General features: G+C 54.6%; 2 protein-coding genes across 5 annotated transcripts; one reads left to right on the forward strand and one right to left on the reverse strand.

The window, feature by feature from the left end:
- The first annotated feature begins 2375 nt into the window (after window positions 1–2375).
- Window positions 2376–7992, forward strand: PLSCR3 (phospholipid scramblase 3). Of its 3 annotated transcripts, none has more exons than XM_008060900.2 (8): window positions 2376–2432; window positions 2641–2822; window positions 3082–3317; window positions 3407–3449; window positions 3535–3755; window positions 3989–4150; window positions 6931–7092; window positions 7286–7992. In XM_008060900.2, exons 2-8 carry the CDS (start codon window positions 2816–2818, stop codon window positions 7340–7342), a joined length of 888 nt encoding a protein of 295 aa, XP_008059091.1. In that variant the 5' UTR covers window positions 2376–2432; window positions 2641–2815; the 3' UTR covers window positions 7343–7992. The 3 variants fall into 3 exon arrangements, with proteins under 3 accessions (XP_008059091.1, XP_008059092.1, XP_008059093.1); XM_008060901.2 differs by having other exon boundaries at window positions 2645–2822; XM_008060902.1 differs by having other exon boundaries at window positions 2767–2822.
- A 494-nt stretch (window positions 7993–8486) lies between these two features.
- Window positions 8487–13974, reverse strand: TNK1 (tyrosine kinase non receptor 1). Of its 2 annotated transcripts, none has more exons than XM_008060903.2 (12): window positions 13707–13974; window positions 13477–13547; window positions 13185–13376; window positions 12896–13051; window positions 12486–12769; window positions 11981–12254; window positions 10460–10554; window positions 9961–10125; window positions 9679–9758; window positions 8968–9266; window positions 8790–8885; window positions 8487–8705 (listed from the first exon to the last, which is right to left on the reverse strand). In XM_008060903.2, exons 1-12 carry the CDS (start codon window positions 13930–13932, stop codon window positions 8592–8594), a joined length of 2052 nt encoding a protein of 683 aa, XP_008059094.2. In that variant the 5' UTR covers window positions 13933–13974; the 3' UTR covers window positions 8487–8591. The 2 variants fall into 2 exon arrangements, with proteins under 2 accessions (XP_008059094.2, XP_008059095.2); XM_008060904.2 differs by having other exon boundaries at window positions 9961–10140.
- Between the last annotated feature and the right edge of the window lie 4521 nt (window positions 13975–18495).

Genomic DNA, 18495 nt, shown 5'->3' on the forward strand with positions numbered 1-18495 from the left:
TTACTGTAGAGATGAGGTCTTGCTGCCCAGGCGGGTCTTGAACCCGCGGGCTCAGGCAATCCACTCACCTCCAGATGTGTTTTTTAAAGCACCACAGATGATTCTAATATGTGGCCAGGTTGGAGATTCACTGTTGTAGTGTGAAAGTCTCATATCTAAACCCTGCAACACTTTCCCATCTCAGGGTATAATCCAATGGTCTAAAAGACTATGTACGATCCGGCCTCCTGTGACCTCTGTAACCTCTCCCTCACTAACTCCATACTAGCTTCACTGGTCTTTTGGTTCATTGAACAAGTAAGGCACACTTCTGCTGTTTCCTCTGTGTGAAACACTTGCTTTACCCAGAAGTCTGTATAGTTTAATATCTCAACTCCTTCAGGTTTTTGCTCAACTACCATCTTCTTGGTAATGCCTTCCTAGTCTGCCTCTTTTTTTTTTTGAGTTGGAGTCTCACTCTGTTGCCCAGGCTGGGGTTCTGTGGCCACCCCAGCATCAACCTCCTGGGCTCTGGCGATCCTTCTGCCTCAGCCTTCCAAGTAGCCAGAACTACAGGTGTGTGCTACCACGCCCGGCTAATTTTTTATTTATTGTGGAGATGAGGTCTCGCCAAGTTGCCCAGGCTGGTCTAGTCTGCCTCTTAAGCTGCAACCCTGCCCACCATTCCCTGTCCTCCTTATCCTGCTCTATTTTCTTCATGGCACTTCTCACCATCTGACTTCCCATTTATTTTATTTCCTTATTATCTGGCTCTTTTCCACTAGAGTGTAAGCTCCAGGTGGTCAGAAATTTGTCCTTTTTAATTTTCCTATACAGTCCCATCACCTCAAACACGGGCATATAGTAGATGCTCACTAAATCTCTGTTGGATAACCGAATTTCTGTGTTTATGTGTTTTGGTGGAAGCTGGCTCATGGTTTGGACCAGGTGGAGTCAGAGGCACTAAAGGGTACCAGGGGAGAGGTCAGGCATTTGGTTCTGGAGCAGATAAGTGACTGAAGCTGTGGGAGGAGCTAAAAAGCCCAGGGAGAGGGGCCCAGCCCAGAGACATAGGGGCAGATGGAGGCTCCCAAACCTGTTCTTCTCATGCTCATCTTGGTAAGTGACACCCCCATCTACCTGGTGCCTAGATATTATTGTCTAAAGTATCTCTAAAGTCTCCACTTCTTCCTGCACTACCACGACCATGGCCATCCTTTCCCCTAGACTACTGCCAACATTGTTCTCAATATTGTGGTTGGAATGATCTTTCTTGTGTGTGTTTTCTTTTCTTTTTTTGAGTTGGAGTCTCACTCTGTTGCCCAGCCTGGAGTACAGTGGCATGCTCACAGCCACCACAGCCTCATGGGCTCAGGTGATCCTTCCGCCTTAGCCATCCAAGTAGCTGGAACCACAGGAGAGCACCACCACGTCTGGCTATCTATCCTATCTATCTATCTATCTATCTTAGAGAGGAGGTTTCACCAAGTTGGCTAAGCTGGTCTCAAACCCTTGGGCTCAGGCAATCCTCTTGCCTTCGCCTCCCAAAGTGTTAGGATTACAGGTGTGAGCCACCGCACCCAGCCGGAAACGATATTTTTAAAACACACATTTGACCTCTGTTCGTCTTGAAATTTTTCTCCTCGCCGCCCTTGGGGCAAAATCCCAGCACCCACAAGGCCCCACGAGAGAGTGCATGTGGACGGCACTCTCTAAACTCATCTCTGTGCCACTTAGCTAGCGGCTCCCAAGGCGCAGGACTTCCTCACACCTGTGGACTTCCCTCGGCCCAGAGACTCCTCTTGGGGAAGCCTTTTCTGATCGCGTTTTCTCCTCTGGCTCCCCTGAGCCTCACCTCGCGCACCCGCACTCCGATACGGGCGGCCTGTCACCCCCGTGGCTGTGAGAGCGAGTGTGCGGGTCATCGCTGCGTCAGGGAGAGCAGACGGTGAGGCCGCCCCTGGGAGGCAGGAAGGGAGCCAGGAGCCAGCCCTGGAAGCCAATGCGTGAGTGTCAAGGGTGTTCCGCTGCGTCAGCGAGGCCCAAACAGCCCTTGGGAGGAGGAGCCCGGGGTCCAGCGCGGCCCGGCTGCGGGATCGCAGCGCAGGCTCCCTCGCCCGCCCCGCCTCAGGGGCGCTGGGCACGCAGTGCCCGCGGACCCGGCGGGGTCGCAGGGCCAGGCTTAGCCCGCTGCCCTCTCCGGCGGCTCCTCCTCTCTGGGCATCTGCAGTCGGAGCGGAAGGGGCGGGGAGCCGGCGACGCTGGGGAGCGCAAAGTCCAGGGCCCGCGGCCCCGGGGGAGAGGAGGCGGCAGAGCCTCTGCGCAGACGCGCCGCCCAGCCGGGAGGGGCGGGGCCTGAGCGGGTCGAGGGGCGGAGCCACAACCCAGGCCCGCCTCCGCCAGCTCCCGCGAGCGCCGAGCGCGCGGCACCCGGGCTGTCCTGGGGGCTTCAGGTGAGCGGGGGCACAGAGGGGTCAGGGAGACCTCCCTCGAGATCAGGCCGTCGGTCTGACCGCAGGTCCGTCTTTCCTGCAGTCCACCAACAGCCGCCTTTGCAGAGAATGGGAGAACAAAGGGAGGGGGCGGTTCTGGGGCCCCTGAGGGAATCCAGGGTCCCAGGTACCCTGCCCCGCCCACTGACACTTTCGGTTTCTCCCCGAGTCAGAGGCGCCGCCCAAGAGACCCTGGGCCGGCGCCGGGCGCAGCTGCCTCTCCGCGTTTGCCTGTCCGTCTTTGTGTCTGTCTCTGTGTCTGTCTGGCTGTCTCCGAGCTTGCCTCCACTTCCAGAACCAAGGCACCCGGACATCAACATCCTGAAAACCCCAGCCCCTTTCCCATGGCAGGTGAGTGTTCGCAGGGCCTGGGGTCTCCGTTATCCCCCCACGGACTCGGAAGCCGGGTGTCGAACACATCCTCCGAGAATGTGCTCGGACTGGCTGGGTGGGGCCCCTCCCTTCCTTCTGAGGAGCCTCCGCCCTGCTCCCCTGCCCCATCTTTCTCCGCCTCTTCCCACCACATTAGCCTCGTGGCCCGTGGGCTGAAGAATAGAAGGATGAGGCCTTAGGTCCCTTTGTAATCTACTCGTGTTCCCCAACCCCACAGGCTACTTGCCCCCGAAAGGCTACGCCCCTTCGCCCCCACCTCCCTACCCTGTGACCGCTGGGTACCCGGAGCCGGCGTTGCATCCTGGGCCCGGGCAGGCACCAGTGCCGGCCCAGGTACCTGCCCCTGCGCCAGGCTTCGCTCTCTTCCCTTCTCCCGGCCCCGCGGCCCCGGGGTCTGCTGCCCCCTTCTTGCCACTGCCAGGAGTGCCTTCTGGTCTCGAATTCCTGGTGCAGGTGAGTGGGAGGGAGGGAGGGTGACCGGGAGGGGACCTGGGCATCGGGATGGGACCAGCTGATGCCTGCCCCTCCAACTCTCTTTCCAGATTGATCAGATCTTGATTCACCAGAAGGCTGAGCGAGTGGAAAGTAAGTGGAAGGAGGAGGAAGTGGCAGGGATGGTGGGCTCCTGGGCAGATGAGGCATCTGAGTCTCAGTGTATCACCCCTGGCAGCGTTCCTAGGCTGGGAGGCCTGTAACCGGTATGAACTTCGCTCAGGGGCCGGGCAGCCCCTGGGTCAGGCGGCAGAAGAGAGCAACTGCTGCGCCCGTCTATGCTGTGGTGCCCGCCGGCCACTGCGTGTCCGTCTGGCTGACCCTGGGGACCGGGAAGTGCTGCGTTTGCTACGCCCTCTCCACTGTGGCTGCAGTTGCTGTCCCTGCGGCCTCCAGGAGGTGGGCAGGAGGGATGGGGTCCCCTGGGGCAGGCTCCCATAGAGGGCAAGATTTGATGGGGTGGGACAGTGATGGGGTCAGCACTAAATGAGGCATGGCTAGGGAGGGTATGAGCTGGTGGGGATGGAAGGTTAAGTGAGGGGACCAAGTAAACATATGATAGAGCTGGAATCAGTGAGCCCTTGGACCAGGGTGCCCTGTCTAGCAGTAACCCTGTCTGCTTCCCACTCCAGATGGAAGTACAGGCTCCACCAGGCACCACCATCGGCCACGTGCTACAGACCTGGCATCCCTTCCTCCCTAAGTTCTCCATCCAGGATGCTGATCGCCAGACAGTCCTGCGAGTCGTGGGACCCTGCTGGACCTGTGGCTGTGGTACAGACACTAATTTTGAGGTATCAAGAATACAGGGAGATTCCTGAGACCTTCATAAAACAAAGACGGCAGCTTGTATGAGCAAGTTGGCCAACATTAAGGTCAAGATTCTGAGCTTATCAATCCAAATCCACTGTGACTCCTTACTACATTTTCAGTTTTCCTCCACTTGGAAGCAGGATAGCCCTATGGTCTTATAAAAGCATGGCAAAGAAGATTTCATCTTAAGAACCAATACTGATTAATTTTATTATTTATTGATTTATTAAGTAGGAGTCTCACTCTGTTGCCCGGGCTGGAGTGCAGTGGCAAGCTCATGGCCACTGCAGTCTTGATCTGCTGGGCTCAGGGATCCTTCTGCTTCAGCCTTCCAAGTAGCTGGAACTACAGGTGTGTGCCACCACACTCAGCTAATTTTTTTCTTTTTTTTTTTATTGTAGAGACGAGGTCTCACCAAGTTGCCCAGGCTAGTCTTGAATCCCTGTTCTCAGGCAATCTTCTTGCCTCCCAAAGTGCTGGGATGACAGGCATGAGCCACCCTGCCTGGTGATTTTTTAATTTTAGAGACAGGGTCTTCCTTTGTTGCCCAGGCTGGAGTGCAGTAGCACGATCATAGGTCACTGTAACCTCAAATACCTGGGCTCAAGCAGTCCTCTCACCTCAGCCTCTCAAGTAGCTGGGACTACATGTGTGAGCCACTATATCTAGTCAATGTTGACTGTTATACACAGCCCTGAGTAGGGAAAAAAATCTGTGGCCAACCTGAATTTAGGATGAAGGATGATTAAGTCTCTGTGGGCTGGACCCATGTGTCTCCTATGCATGAGTTTGTAAGTCCAGGCCCTGGAGCAAGCACTAAATTAACATGTTAACATCCCATGGCTTGCCCTGCCAGCCTAGAAGTCCAAAATTTCCCCCATGAGGTCCACCTTGCATTCCTACCACCAACCCAGAGCCTGGAAATGCTAAGTGGTAAGAATTTAAAAGTAAGGCTTGAGACTGGGCATAGTGGCTCATGCATGTAATCCCAGCAGTTTGGGAGGCCAAGGTGAGAGGATTGCCTGAGCCTGAGGGTTCGAGACCAGCCTAGGCAACTTGGTGAGACCTCATCACTTCGATAAATAAAAAAATTAGCCAGGCCTGGTAGCGCGCACCTGTAGTTCTGGCTGCTTGGAAGGCTGAGGTGGAAGGATTGCCTGAACCCAGCAGGTCAAGGCTGTGGTGGCCGGGATCGTGCCACTGCCCTCCAGCCTGGGTGACAGAGTGAGACTCCAACTAAAAAAAATAAAAAATTTTTAAAAAGTAAGTCTTGGGAAGCACTTTGGTTTCTAGAAGACAAAGGCACTCTACAGACCTTTGAGGGTTTTTTTGTTTGTTTTGTTTTTGAGTCAGAGTCTCACTCTGTCACCCAGACTGGAGTTTAGTGGCATGCTCACAGCCATCACAGCCTTGACTTGCTGGGCTCAGGCGATCCTTCCATCTCATCCTTCCAAGTAGCTGGAACTACAGGTGTGCACCATCATGCCTGGCTAATTTTTTTATTTATTGTAGAGACAAGGGCTCACCATGTTGCTTAGGCTGGTCTCGAACTCCTGGGTTCAGGCAGTCCTCTTGCCTCTGCCTCCCAAAGTGCTGGAATTACAGCCATGAGCCACTGTGCCTGGCCACCTTTGAGTTTTTTAAGGGATAATTCCCTGGGCAGATAAGGGAAAAACTACAGGTATAATTCAGTAGACTCTCCAACACTTCTAATGAGGTGTGCTGTCTAAGGTTACTTTTAAGAAATGAGTCACCTGGGTAGCCAGACAGGGCTTCTGTGATGAGAACTGGTTTGGAAAGGTATCTCTGGATGGGAATGTGTGAACTGTGGGGTTCTCATAGGGCCAGTGTCCCTTTTACATAATTATGAGTGGTCCATACTTGGGTCCGCACCCTTGGAATCACAAGGCTGGCTGGGAGAGGCCCTGCCTGGCCTGGGACTGGGCTGCAGGACATGTCCCAGAGTTGTAGGACAGTGAAGGAAGGGCTTGGGAAGAACATAGAGGGAAATCACTTCTATGTGATTCTAGTTCTAGTTACTAGAGAATAAACATAGGAGAAGGATCAGGAAGTCACTGTTAGCTTTAGTTACCACCCACATCGGCAGGGCCTATTGCTTGCTGGGTTCAGAGAGGCCAGTGGTCCTCAAAGACTCCTTATTGCTCCCCCGCCAATAGATAGGCTTGGATCCCCTCTAGATGAGACTTGTGAACAATGCTGGACAGGGCCCTCCTGTACTTTGAAGGTTAGAAAAAAGGCACTCCTTAGGAAGACATAGCCTTTGAGGAGCCTACTTGGCTAGTAAATTCAGCCAGGATTTCAGCAGCTTTCTTTGCCCTCTCAGCCAGATTACTTTGTGCGGGGCACAAACTGTGCCAACTGTGGGTGGCAGGGACATTGGGAACCAAAGCAAACCTAGCAAACAGCCATATAGATGAGATATATCATGCTTCCATTTCTCCCATCACTGATGTTCAATTATGTCATTTATGGCCTTTGGATAGCAACAGGTCTGAGTCTGAATCCTGATTTTTGCTGAAGACTCACAGTGTGACCTAGGGTACCTCAGTTTCCCTAGCTGTCACATTCTGTGATGGGAACCCATTGGGAAAGAAATAATTCAGTGATCTCTGGATGGGAGAATTCACTGAGTGTGGAGCCTGCAAAAATCATACATGGCGACAGCGATTGGGAGTGAAATTGGAGGCAGGTGAGAACAGTCACTTCCTCTCCAGTTATCTTCCGTCCTCTCTCCTAACAGGTGAAGACGAGGGATGAGTCCCGAAGTGTGGGCCGAATCAGCAAACAGTGGGGGGGGCTCCTCCGAGAAGCCCTCACAGATGCTGATGACTTTGGCCTGCAGTTCCCGCTGGACCTGGACGTGAAGGTGAAGGCTGTGCTACTGGGAGCCACATTTCTCATTGTGAGTTGGCTGCTCCTGCCCCTCCCCTCCTGCCTCTCCTTTGCTGTCACTGAAGCTTTGTGCACTTCCCGGCCTCTTGCTAGGGGAAGGTTAGGGCCAGATGTTTTGGGGAGTCGAGGTTCCAGACCTGGGTTGTGACAGCTGAGCCAAGTTGGCCCAGCCGGATCTCCTGTTGACAGTGGTCTCCTCTCAGGACTACATGTTCTTCGAGAAGCGAGGAGGTGCCGGGCCCTCTGCCATTACCAGTTAGAGGTCACCTCGGTGTGAGGAGACCATCGCCTCAACCAGAACTCAAGATGGTCACCTGCCCTGGCCCTTCCTCAGAGGCAGCCCCGTTCCTCCGTGTACACTGCAGGGGACAGATGGGGGAGCCCCATCCCTACCCTACTTCTTGGCCTCCTGCCCCTGTGGTCCCCACGGAAGGGTATGTATGAGAGCCTTCCCCTGCTACCTCCCACCACTGTCCCAGCAGTCCCTCAGCACACAGGCATATAGGCTTTCAAACCTTCCCTACCCACCACCTCCCACCCCCTTCCAGGACCTCTGCTCCAGAGGAGGCCTTTGGAACCCAGGACTCTGGAGTTGTACAACAGGGCTGGGGTAGGGAAGGGCAAGCAGCACCAAAGATGGCAGATGTAGTCACCCTTCCCCTGCATCAGCTTGGCCAATTAGTTCAGCCTCAGACCATGGCACTTTGAGAAGGTCCCCACCTCCCTACCAACAGCTGTAGTGGTGGGGCCCCAGTGCCAACTTCCTCTCCCCCTTGGGCCCTGCCCACAGCTGGTGCTTGCTGCAGCTTCCTGTGCCTTATTTAACCACCCCTTCCTTCTCTTGCCCCAGGAAGGAGGCTGCATCTTTGTATGTTATGTTCATATAAACTTTGTAACTTTTTGGACATTGGAAGATGTATGTAATGGGAGAGGGTAGAAGAAAGAGTTGGCGTGGGAAAAAACAAAGGGGAATGTGATGGCTGGGCTGGGACAGGGACTGGCCTGTTTCATAATCCGTGCTACCAAGATCGAAAGTCCTTGAGTCCAAGAGAGCAGTGTCATCACCCCTGATGGCCCTGGACCAAACCAAGGCAGTTGGGGCCATGTGCCCCAAGTCAATATGACTGCCTTCATCATCCAGAATGGCTGCCCCACAGAGTCCAGTGTGGTAGCTGATGGCAGTTCAGGAGGGCTCTTGCCATGGTTCATTATAGCCATTTGATCATTCTTTGTAGCAAGTAGAAGCTTCCTCTGGATATGATGTGTAGCAGCCTTTTTCCTCTACATCCTCCTCGTGTTTGAAAATATAGTGGGCAGAGTGGACTAGATCCTTCTTGGTAGTCAAAGGAGCTTGAGCCCTCAGAGGCCAAGCAACAAGGTTGTCAGGAAAGTCTCGTCCCTGGGCTCCCCCCAGTCAGGACCCTGTCCTGGTTCTTCTCAGTCCCACATGGCTAGGCCCTGAGGAGCCCAGGCTTTCCATGCTGGTGCCCCTGCTCAAGGAAGCTGAGCTCAGGGCCGGGCCAGGACGTAGCGGCTGGCAGCTGAGAGGTCCCACTGGTAATGCTCCAGGATGCGTCGGCAGTCAGCTCTGGACCGGCTACTTAGGTGGAAGAGCTGGTCCACCTGTGGATGCAGGAGGGCGGGCAGCTGACTGCCAGGTGCCAGGGGCAGGCGAGAAGGGACCACAAGAGAAGGGCCTGGCCTTACCTTGAGGCTCCGGATGGCAGAAACCACATCTCCTCCAGTGGCTCTTAGTGCCACCTGGCATTCCTGGTGGGTGACTCCATGGACCATCAGCTCCACCTGTGGGGGACAAAGCCTCACTCAGGCCCTCACCCCAGCCTGTAGCCTTTCTGGACACCAGGCCATTTTAATGAGACCTCACCTCTATAATCTTCCTCTGCAACTCAGGGTTGGGCAAGAGGCCTCCAGAAGGAACAGTGGCTTTATTGGCTCCAGGCGCTCCCATGGGGTGATTGTGTGGGGGTTCTCTTTTGGGCCAGGGAGGTCGCTCCCTAGGGGGCGGGCTGGGCTGAGAAGAGCTAGAGGCAAAAGTTGGGCGTGGAGGCAGGCCTGGGGGTCCCTGGGTCACAGCTCTGGCTGGTCGAAGTTCAGGGGGGCTCGAACCACCCCCTGTGGGGCGAGGGCCCAGGGACAGGACTGACTCCAGACTCTTTGAAATGCCTGCGCAGTTGAGAAAGAAACAACTTGAGAGGAGGCCCAGATGCTAGGTCCTGCCTTCTTCTTGCTCTATGTCTTCATCTGTGCTGAGCTGGATGGTTTGCAAGCACTCGCAGATGAGCTAGCTGGTCCTATCTGCGTAGTTGTCCATGTGTTAGATGGGACAGTAAGACAGGTGTGCAAATGGACGCCAAAGCCTAGGCAGCTGAGGGCCCAAAAACAGAGCTCAGGGGCCAGAGTGGGAAGGTGCTGTTCAGTCAGGAAGGCACAGGAGCCTCATTTCTCTTAAGATCTCACAGTACAGCTAGGATGCCAACAGACAACATTTAGAGGAAGGAAGTCATACCTTCAAGGGTATGGATTCAGGGCAGGGGAGCAGAATCGGAGGGTTGTTCTTGATCTCAGAGACTCTCACCTTTCATCTTCTGTAGGGGCACATTCCTTCTCTGGTCTCGTGCTACAGGTAGTTCCCGAAGCTTTGCTTTCCTTCTGTCCCTGTTGGAGAGTAATCCAGCTAATCTTCACACCAGTCCTCCCCCATCCCACATATCAATGTCCCCTTCCAAAGGAACTCCAGGAGACACAGCCTCACCTCCAGCTTCACCCCAGTCCTGTCCCTAAGCTTCCCTTCCAGAGAAGTTGTTGGACTTGGTGGGTTCCCCAGCCCAGCTCTGTCCCCACCCTTTCAGGTCCTTACCCATCTATGCTTCCTTGTTGCTGCTCTCCCAAGGCAGGAGAGCCTCTGTAGACTGGACGGGAGGCCGGTGAGCCCCCCAAGTCTGCCAGCTTCACTGCCGAAGCTGGGAAGTTGCCCACTTTGAAGGTGCGGCCATTCTGGCCCTTCCAGATTGTGGAGTCAGGGCTGTGGGAAGAGGAGCTGGTGAAGGGGATAGGAGCAAGGAAAGAGTGGGTTCTGGGCTCTAGCCCACATTCAGCCAGCCAGGCTGTGTGCCTTGGAGCCATATCTGCCTGGAGGAAGGGAGGCCTTCTGCCTAACACAGTAGGGCTCCAGGAGTCAGTGGTGGCCCCAGCAGGAAGGCCAGGATTGCTGGAGCTCTCAGGGGCCTGGCGGGAAAGGAGGAGAAGAGACAGATCAGGGTTCAAGGAGTTGGGGAAAAGCAGAGAGGGACCAGGAGTCAGGAAGGCTGGGAGGGCATCCTCCTCCTGAGAATGCTTGGGAGGCATGGGGCTGTTACCTGCCCTCGATGATGGTGATGGGGTCACCGGGTTCCATCCTCAGGGCACCTGGCTCTGTGACATCCCTTACACAGCATCCCTCAGAAGGCCAAGCCTATGGAGACAGGGAGAAAGGGTAGCTCTCCTTATGGCCTGAGTCAGAAAGGTAATATAGGAGCAGCGGAGAAAAAAGACCCCTCCCCGCTCTGTTTGTGTACCCTCCAGTCAAACCCATACCAGGTTTGTTTGTGCTGGGCCCAGGGCAGAGCTTTCCCTATTCTCCAGTTGCAATCCATGGGGGTGGCTGACCTGGATCCCATGCCAAGCTGCACATTGCTCAGGGTTCAGGGAGCAACAGAGGAGGGCGCTGTCTACCTAAGGGGAACTGAGGGGAGAATCATCCCGTACCTCACTTTTACTTCACGCCTAGGCCTATCAGATCTACCTCCCAAGCACCCCTGGGAAATTTCCATTCTGCTTCAGCCCCACTGTCTCAACCCTCATCCAGACGTCATCTCACTTCGGCTTCAAGCTACTGTTGCCTATCTGGTCTTCCCTTCCTCAGCATCACCTCTCTAGTCCATTCTTGCACCACACCAGAGCGATGTACGTGCAAAGTTGGGAGATAATTGCCCTGCTCATGCTGGGCACAGTGGCTCACACCTGTAATCCCAGCACTTTGGGAGGTAGAGGTGAGAGGATTGCCTGAGTCCAGGAGTTCGAGACCAGCCTGGGCAACTTGGCAAGACGTTGTTTTTACAATAAATCAAAAAATTAGCCAGGCATGGTGGCGCATGCCTGTAGTCCTAGCTACTTGGAAGCAAGAGTGAGACTCTGACTAAAAATATATATATACATATTCCCCTGCTCAATACCTTCCCATGGCTTCCAGATAACCTCAGAGTAAAGACTAAAGTTTTAACAGTAGAGTGTAGTGATTTAGGGAACAGCTCTAAAGTTAAATTGACTGGCTCAAATCCCTACTCCTCCACTTATTGTGTGTTAGGCAAGTCACTTAACAGTCAGTACCTCAACTGGCCCATGGGTAAAATGGATATAATAACAATTACTGGGTTGCTGAGAGGATTAAATGAGTGAATCTGTGTAAGGATCCATGTACAGTATCTCTCACAGGTCAAGTGCTGTACGTGTTAGCTAGTGTTACTTAACATGCCTACAAAACCCTCAGTGACACAGCCCCTGCTCATCTACAGCCTCATTATTTCTGTATGTCCCTCCCACACTGAACTTCTCTTCCTCTGCCTATCAAACACCCACTGCAACCGACTGCTGTCTCCTCTGTGCCCCTTTTCTGGCCCAGACACAGAACCCATACCTTCAGCCTGCATCTATGTAACTAACCCCAATTGCCTCTCAGGGCTCTGAGCTCCCTGCTGATAGAGACTGAATGTGTTTTGCTCAGAGCTGGGTCCCAGAGCCCAGCACAGGCATCTGGATGTGTTAGTCTTGTGCATAGAAACCTGGGAGAGAGAATGGAGGGAAGAGAGACTGTGTGTATCTGGGGAGGTGGGAGTCCCCACCTCTTGGAGCAGCACCTCCAAGTGGGAAAAGCTAGGCCGGTCAGCAGGATGGGGGGCCCAGCAGTTCAAGGCGAGGGCATAGAGGGCCCTGGAGCAGAGGGAAGGCCTAGGGAGCCGGGCTCGGTCCTTCTCCAACCGCTGCAGGATGAGGTATGGAGGGACTCCGGCCCAGGGCTCCTCGCCCCCAGAGAACATCTCCCACAGCGTCACCCCAAACATCCACACATCCGAGGCAGATGAGAAGGCTCCCTGGCGCAGGCTCTCGGGGGCACACCTGCCGAAGGAAGTGGAGCTTCAGGGGGCCGGATATGTGCCCCTGGGAGCTCACTTTCCGCAGGGCACCTCCTCGCCTTCCTGCTCCCACCCTCCTCAGAAGTCCTCATGTCCAAAGAGGGTAATCTCTCTCGTTCCAGCCTCCCTCAGGCCATCCTCTCCACCCTCCGCCTTAGCTATTGCCCTTCAGATCCTCCACGCGGAGCGCGACCACCCACGGGGCCGTACTCACCAGGCATAGGGGATGGGGCGGGGTCCGCCCATGACGTAGCGGCCCCGGGCGCCGCGCAGCGGCCGCACCAGACCAAAGTCGGCCACTTTGATGATGCGCGGCGAAGCCAGCAGCAGGTTGCGGGTAGCAAGGTCTCGGTGCACTAGCCCGCGGGCCCCCAAGTACGTCATGGCCCCCGCCAACTGCCGCAGGAAGAGACAGAGCAGGGCCACCGGCAGCGGGGGCGTAGGAGCCCGGGCCGTCAGGCGCGTGTGCAGGGAGCCCAGTGGCGCCAGCTCCATTACCTGCAGAGCACGGCGCTGCGTGAGCTGTGGTCCCGCCCCAAGGGACTCTTGCCGCCCACCTTCCTGCCACACTCCAGCGCCCGGGCTGCCGGGGCTGCCGGGGCACCAGCATCCGGATCTGCTCACCATCTGCAGAGGCTGGCCCAGTACCAGGCCGTGCAGACGCAGCACGTGTGGGTGCTCCAAGTTCATCATCACTGACACCTCTCTCAGGAAGTCCCCCAGCTCTGTGCCCACTGGGCCTTTGGGGCCTACCTGGAGGGATTTGACAGCCACTGGGACCTGGAGATGGAGGGGAGCACCATCAGGTACCCTGGAGAACAGCCATGCCAGGGCCAGAGCAGAGAGGGTATGAAGAACAGAGGGGCCAGCTGGCACAGGTACCCTGGCTGAATCAGGCCCCCTGGAAACTCACACTCTGGCCACTGGGCAGTGTCCACAGCCCTCGGTGCACCACACCAAAGCAGCCGGAGCCCAGCAGCTCCCCTCTGCACACCGCATCTTCTGGGATCAGACACTTGAGCCCCCCCTCTGGCTCAGGGAGGCACAGTGGGCTGTCCGAGGGCGGGGTAAGTTCCTTCTGTTCAGGAGCAAAACCCCCAAGGATCTGAAATTGATGGGAAATCAGGTATGCAGAATCCTGCATCCTCCCCTCCCGCCACTCAGCCCATCACATTCCCAAGTCTAAGTTCTCTCTTCACACACACCTTGTAGACCCAGTTCTTAGACTTGAGCCCCGAACGGTGCCTCTTCAGAGCTTCAGCCAGTCTGCGCTGGGCTGTGGGAGGCCAGAATCAGAGGGCTGGGGTGGAGGTGGGGGTGGGGCAGGGTGCAGAGAGATTTACAGGCAAGAAGAGGGCTGGGGGGTAGGGGGTGGGGCGGGCAACTGGTAGGCTGGAGAAGGAGAGATCAGGGCCTCCCGGCAGGGGTCCCTCACCAGGCCGACCCATGCCAATGCCATCCAGGTCCTCAGGCTTTACAAAGTCGAAATGCTCTGGCCGAGTGACATTAAGCTCTTCAAGGATGGGTCGGTAAAACTGGGCCAGCTGGATGTCCCGGAGCAGCCGCAGTAGCCACGGGGAGCTGGCTTCAGGGAGCATGTCTGGAGAAGGATGTTGGCACTCTCGTTCAGATGTATAGCCCAGGATAGGCACCTGAGACATTCAGACACCAGACACAGGCTCTACAGCTCCACCCTCAAGCCTTCAAGACACTCAGGTGCAGAGGAAGGCACACATCAGAGACAGCCAGGATCCCTGCCACTCACACACAAACCCTTGGAAGAACACCCTCCATGCCCGAGGCCTCCAGGTACTCCACCCCTTCACCACTAAGCAACCCGCCCTCCTCTCACCTGAGATTTGAGTATACTGCCTACTCATACTACAGACTCCAGGTGTGGCCCCCCTCCTGAGATACTAAGGCCACACTGACCTGTACCCCTAGGACACCCAGATACGCCACCCTTTCAGACCCGAGCTACACAACTGCACATACATACACCAGAGACACCTTCCCCTCCTCAAACATGAAGCAGTTCCCCTCATCACACACACGTGCACTGGAGATGTCCAGATACACTAACCATACCACAGCTCAGATATGTAGATACAAGAGCACACACACATGAAGGTATACTACCTCCCACACACTGCCACACACACACATACTGAGACCTATAGATATGCTGTAAAACACACCTGCGACACCCGGGTACATGTTTTCTCAGAGCTGAGACATTCCGGTTTGCTGCCACCAACAGCCCAGACTGACTGCCACACACTCTCTCACATCTATGTACTTGAGAAGTGGTGGTTCACGGCCTCCACACACCAAAGATGCCTAATACACCACCCCTCACGTCTGAGATGCCAAGGTCCACGTGAACACCACACACAAGACAGCAAGGCACAGTGTCCACACATCCCTGAGTTATACGGGTTCACTGTCCCCGCAACCTAGAGATCTCAGTCCAGTGCCATTGCCCTTTGCACACCCCAGGCAGCAACGTTTGGAATCAAATGGGGCATTTGTGTTGAGCCACTAAGCTCAGGAGCTGCCTACAGAGCCACCTAGGCTGCCAGGCACACAGTCCCATGCACACCCACCTGAATTCGGCTCCAGGTACAGATCCCTGCCCGCAGCCTGACTCACTCAGTCTAACTTGGCTCCAAGGCAACTCCACCAACCTTTATTAAACAAGGCTTCAGGTGCTCTGGGTACTGGCTGCTGCACTTTCCCTGACACATACCTGGACCCCTCCCTTCCCCCACTTCAGTTAGACCAGGAGGAAGGGAAGACCGGAGGCTAGGCCCAGCTGGAAACGCCGAGGTGAGCTAAGACCTGGGCGCAAGCAGGGGTGGGGAAAGAGAAACCCCAGGATCCTGAGAGAACTGGCCCTACACCTAAGGTGGGAAAGGGAGAGCGTGGGAGAAACAAGACACCAGGGAACACAGCTGCCGAGGAAGGGAAGAACCCCGGGAGAAGAGGGGAGGCCCAGCGCCCCACAGATTCATCCCAGGGAGGCTGCCCCGCCGGCCCGCCCCAGCCCCGGGACCCCTGCTTGGTTGGGCTGGACCCTCACCTGGCGAAGGCGGAAGCAGTGGCTGGGGAACCTCCCAGCTAGCCGGACTAAATCCCGAGAAGGGCGGGACAGGAGCAAATCCCGCAGAGGGCGGGGACCTGGCAGCTGGCCCAGAGCTGGTGAAGGCTGCACCCCCAATTCCCTGGTGGGACAGGGTGATAGTGAGAGGGCAGCTGGCGGCCCCTTCCTCCTCCGGGCCAGAGACGTCCCCCACAACCCCCCGCCCCGATTATAAGCCTCCCTTCCCCTGTCTTTCCAGCCTTCTCTGAAGAAATTCCACCCCTCCCCAACCTTCGCTCCTCCGTGTCCTGTCTCCCATGCCATCTCTCCACAAATCCTTAACCTCTCCCAACCAGGACCCTACTCCTTAAATGAATAAGCGCCTGATAAAGATACTCTGCCCAGGCACTGGGAATATAAGGCTAAATAGGATATAGTCCCTGCTTTCTAGTGGAGGAAAGAGGTTTCTGGCACTCTTAAATCAATGGAAGAAAACCAGGCAGTGCAGAGTGCTCTGGAATGGGACCAGGGCAGAGAGATGTGTTGGTACTGGAAGTCAGTCTCCAACCTAGACAGAGTCTGAAACTGAAGCTGTTGCTGACCACAGGCAGCATTCCATGGCTCCGGGCACCCTTCCCTATCACTGACACTTTCTGGCCTCATTCCAGGATAAACTCCCACCCCCCATGTAGCCTCTGCTGAACCCAGGGCCCTGCACACTGCTACCTATCCTGTGACCACATGGACTCAGTCTAGAACCTTGAGGAAGATCTTGAGGAGGGGCGCTCTAGCTCTCCCTTTTCCTAAGGGGTCCCAGAGAAGAAACTGCCAGTCTTAGGACATCTGGTCTGCCTCCCAAAGAAGGAGGTGCGAATGTAGCAGCTGCTGTCCCAAGGATCTCTTGCAGGAAAAGCCCTCCTTATCTTGGTAAATGCATGGGATATTCCAGCATTGATAGGAAAATCTTCATAATGCAGTTCTACTGGTATTATTTTCTTGCCAATTCTCTTGCCTTCCAACCAGACTGCTCATCATACTGTAATTGTTACTGCACATCTGTTATCCCTGATATGCCTATTGAAGCTCCACAGGGTAGGGGCTGGGTGTGTCCTATTCATGCTTGTGTTCCAAGTACCTAGGACAGTGTAGGCATATAATAGGCACAGCAGGCTCTGTGGCTTATGCCTGTAATTCCAGAACTTTGGGAGGCAGAGGCTAGAGGATTGCCTGAGCCGAAGGGTTGGAGACCTCATCTCGACAATAAATTTTAAAAACTAGCTGGGCACAGTGGTACGTGCCTGTAGTTCCAGCTACTTGGAAGGCTGAGACAGAAGGACCACCTGAGCCCAGCAGGTCAAGGTTGCGGTAGCTGTGAGTGTGCCACTGCACTCCAGCCTGGGCTACAGAGTGAGACTCTGACTCCAACAAAACAAAACAAAACAAAACAAAACGGCACAGTGCATGTTGTCTGTAAAGAAGTCTGCTAGTCTAATTGTTATTTTCTTGTAGATGATCTCTCTTTACTACCTGCTTTTAAGATATAATTGGCGGCTGGACTCAGTGGCTTAGCCTGTAATCTCAGCACTTTGGGAGGCCAAGGCCAGCGGGTTGCCTGAGCCCATGGGTTTGAGATCAGCCTGGGTAACTTGGCGAGACTCGTCTCTATAATAAATCAAAAAATTAGCTGGGCATGGTTGTGCGCGCCTGTAGTTCTGGTTACTTGGAAAGCTGAGGCAGAAGGATCACTAGAGTTCAGCAGGTCATAGCTGGGGTGACCGTGAGCATGCCACTGCACTCCAGGCTGGGCAATGGAGTGAGACTCCGACTCAAAAAAAAAAGATATTGGCTATCCGGGCCTGTGGCTCACACCTGTAATCCCAGCACTTTGGGAGACTGAGGTGAGAGGATTGCTTGAGTCCAGGGGTTCGAGACCAGCCTGGGCAACTTGGTGAGACCTGGTCTCGACAATAAATAAAAACTTAGGGCCCGGCGTGTTGGCTCACCCTGTAATCCCAGCACTTTGGGAGGCCGAGGCAAGAGGAATGCCTGAGCCTGGGGGTTCGAGACCAGCCTAGGCAACTTGGTGAGACCTCGTCTTTACAATAAATCACAAAAATTAATCGGGCATGGTGGCATACGTTTGTAGTTCCAGCTACTATTTGGAAGGCTGAGGTGGGAGGATCGCCTAAGCCCAGCAGGTCGAGGCTGCAATGGTTGTGAGCGTGTCACATGGACTCAGTCTAGGACCTTGAGGAAGATCTTGAGGAGGGGTGCTCTAGCCCCCTCTTTTCCACTGTACTCCAGCCTGGGCGACAGAGTGAGGCTCCAACTCACACACACACAAAAAATTAGCCAGGCATGTGGTGCACGTCTGTAGTTCCAGCTACTTGGAAGGCTGAGTTGGAAGGATCGCCTGAGCCAGCAAATCAAGGCTTCAGTGAGCATACCACTGCCCTCCTGCCTGGGCAACAGAGTGAAACTCCAACTCAAAGAAAATAAAAAAAAAAAAAATACCTTCATCAACACTTTCTAATTTTAGCCCTTCTAGTGAGTGTATAGTGACGTCTCAAGGATGTTTCAATTTGAATTTGCCTAGTGATTAATGATGTTGAATATCTTTTCATGTGCTTATTTGTTATTCATATATCTTTTTTGGGTGAAATGTCTGTTCTATTATTTTGCCTGTTTTTTCTTTTTCTTTCTTTCTTTCTTTTTTTTTTTAAAGACATAGTTTCACACTGTCATAAGGTTGGAGTACAGTGGTGCCATCATAGCTCACTGCAGCCATCACCTCTCGAGCTCAAGTAATCCTCCTGCCCCATCCTCCTGAATAGTTAGGTCTACAGTTATGCACCACCACACTCAACTAATTTCTTTTTCTTTTTTTTGAGTTGGAGTCTCACTCTGTCGCCCAGACTGGAGTGCAGTGGCACGCTCCCAGCCACCCCAGTCTCAACCTGCTGGGCTCCTGCAATCCTTCCACCTCAACCTTCCAAGTAGCTGGAACTACAGGCGCGCACTACCACACCCAGCTAAGTTTTGATTTATTGTAGAGATGAGGTCTTGCCAAGTTGCCCGGGCAGGTCTCGAACCCACGGGCTCAGGTAATCCACTCACCTCGGCCTCCCAAAGTGCTGGGATT

The sequence above is a fragment of the Carlito syrichta genome, unplaced genomic scaffold (assembly GCF_000164805.1).
Source record: "Carlito syrichta isolate Samal-C Ts95f unplaced genomic scaffold, Tarsius_syrichta-2.0.1 Scaffold304770, whole genome shotgun sequence".
Lineage (NCBI taxonomy): Eukaryota > Metazoa > Chordata > Mammalia > Primates > Tarsiidae > Carlito > Carlito syrichta.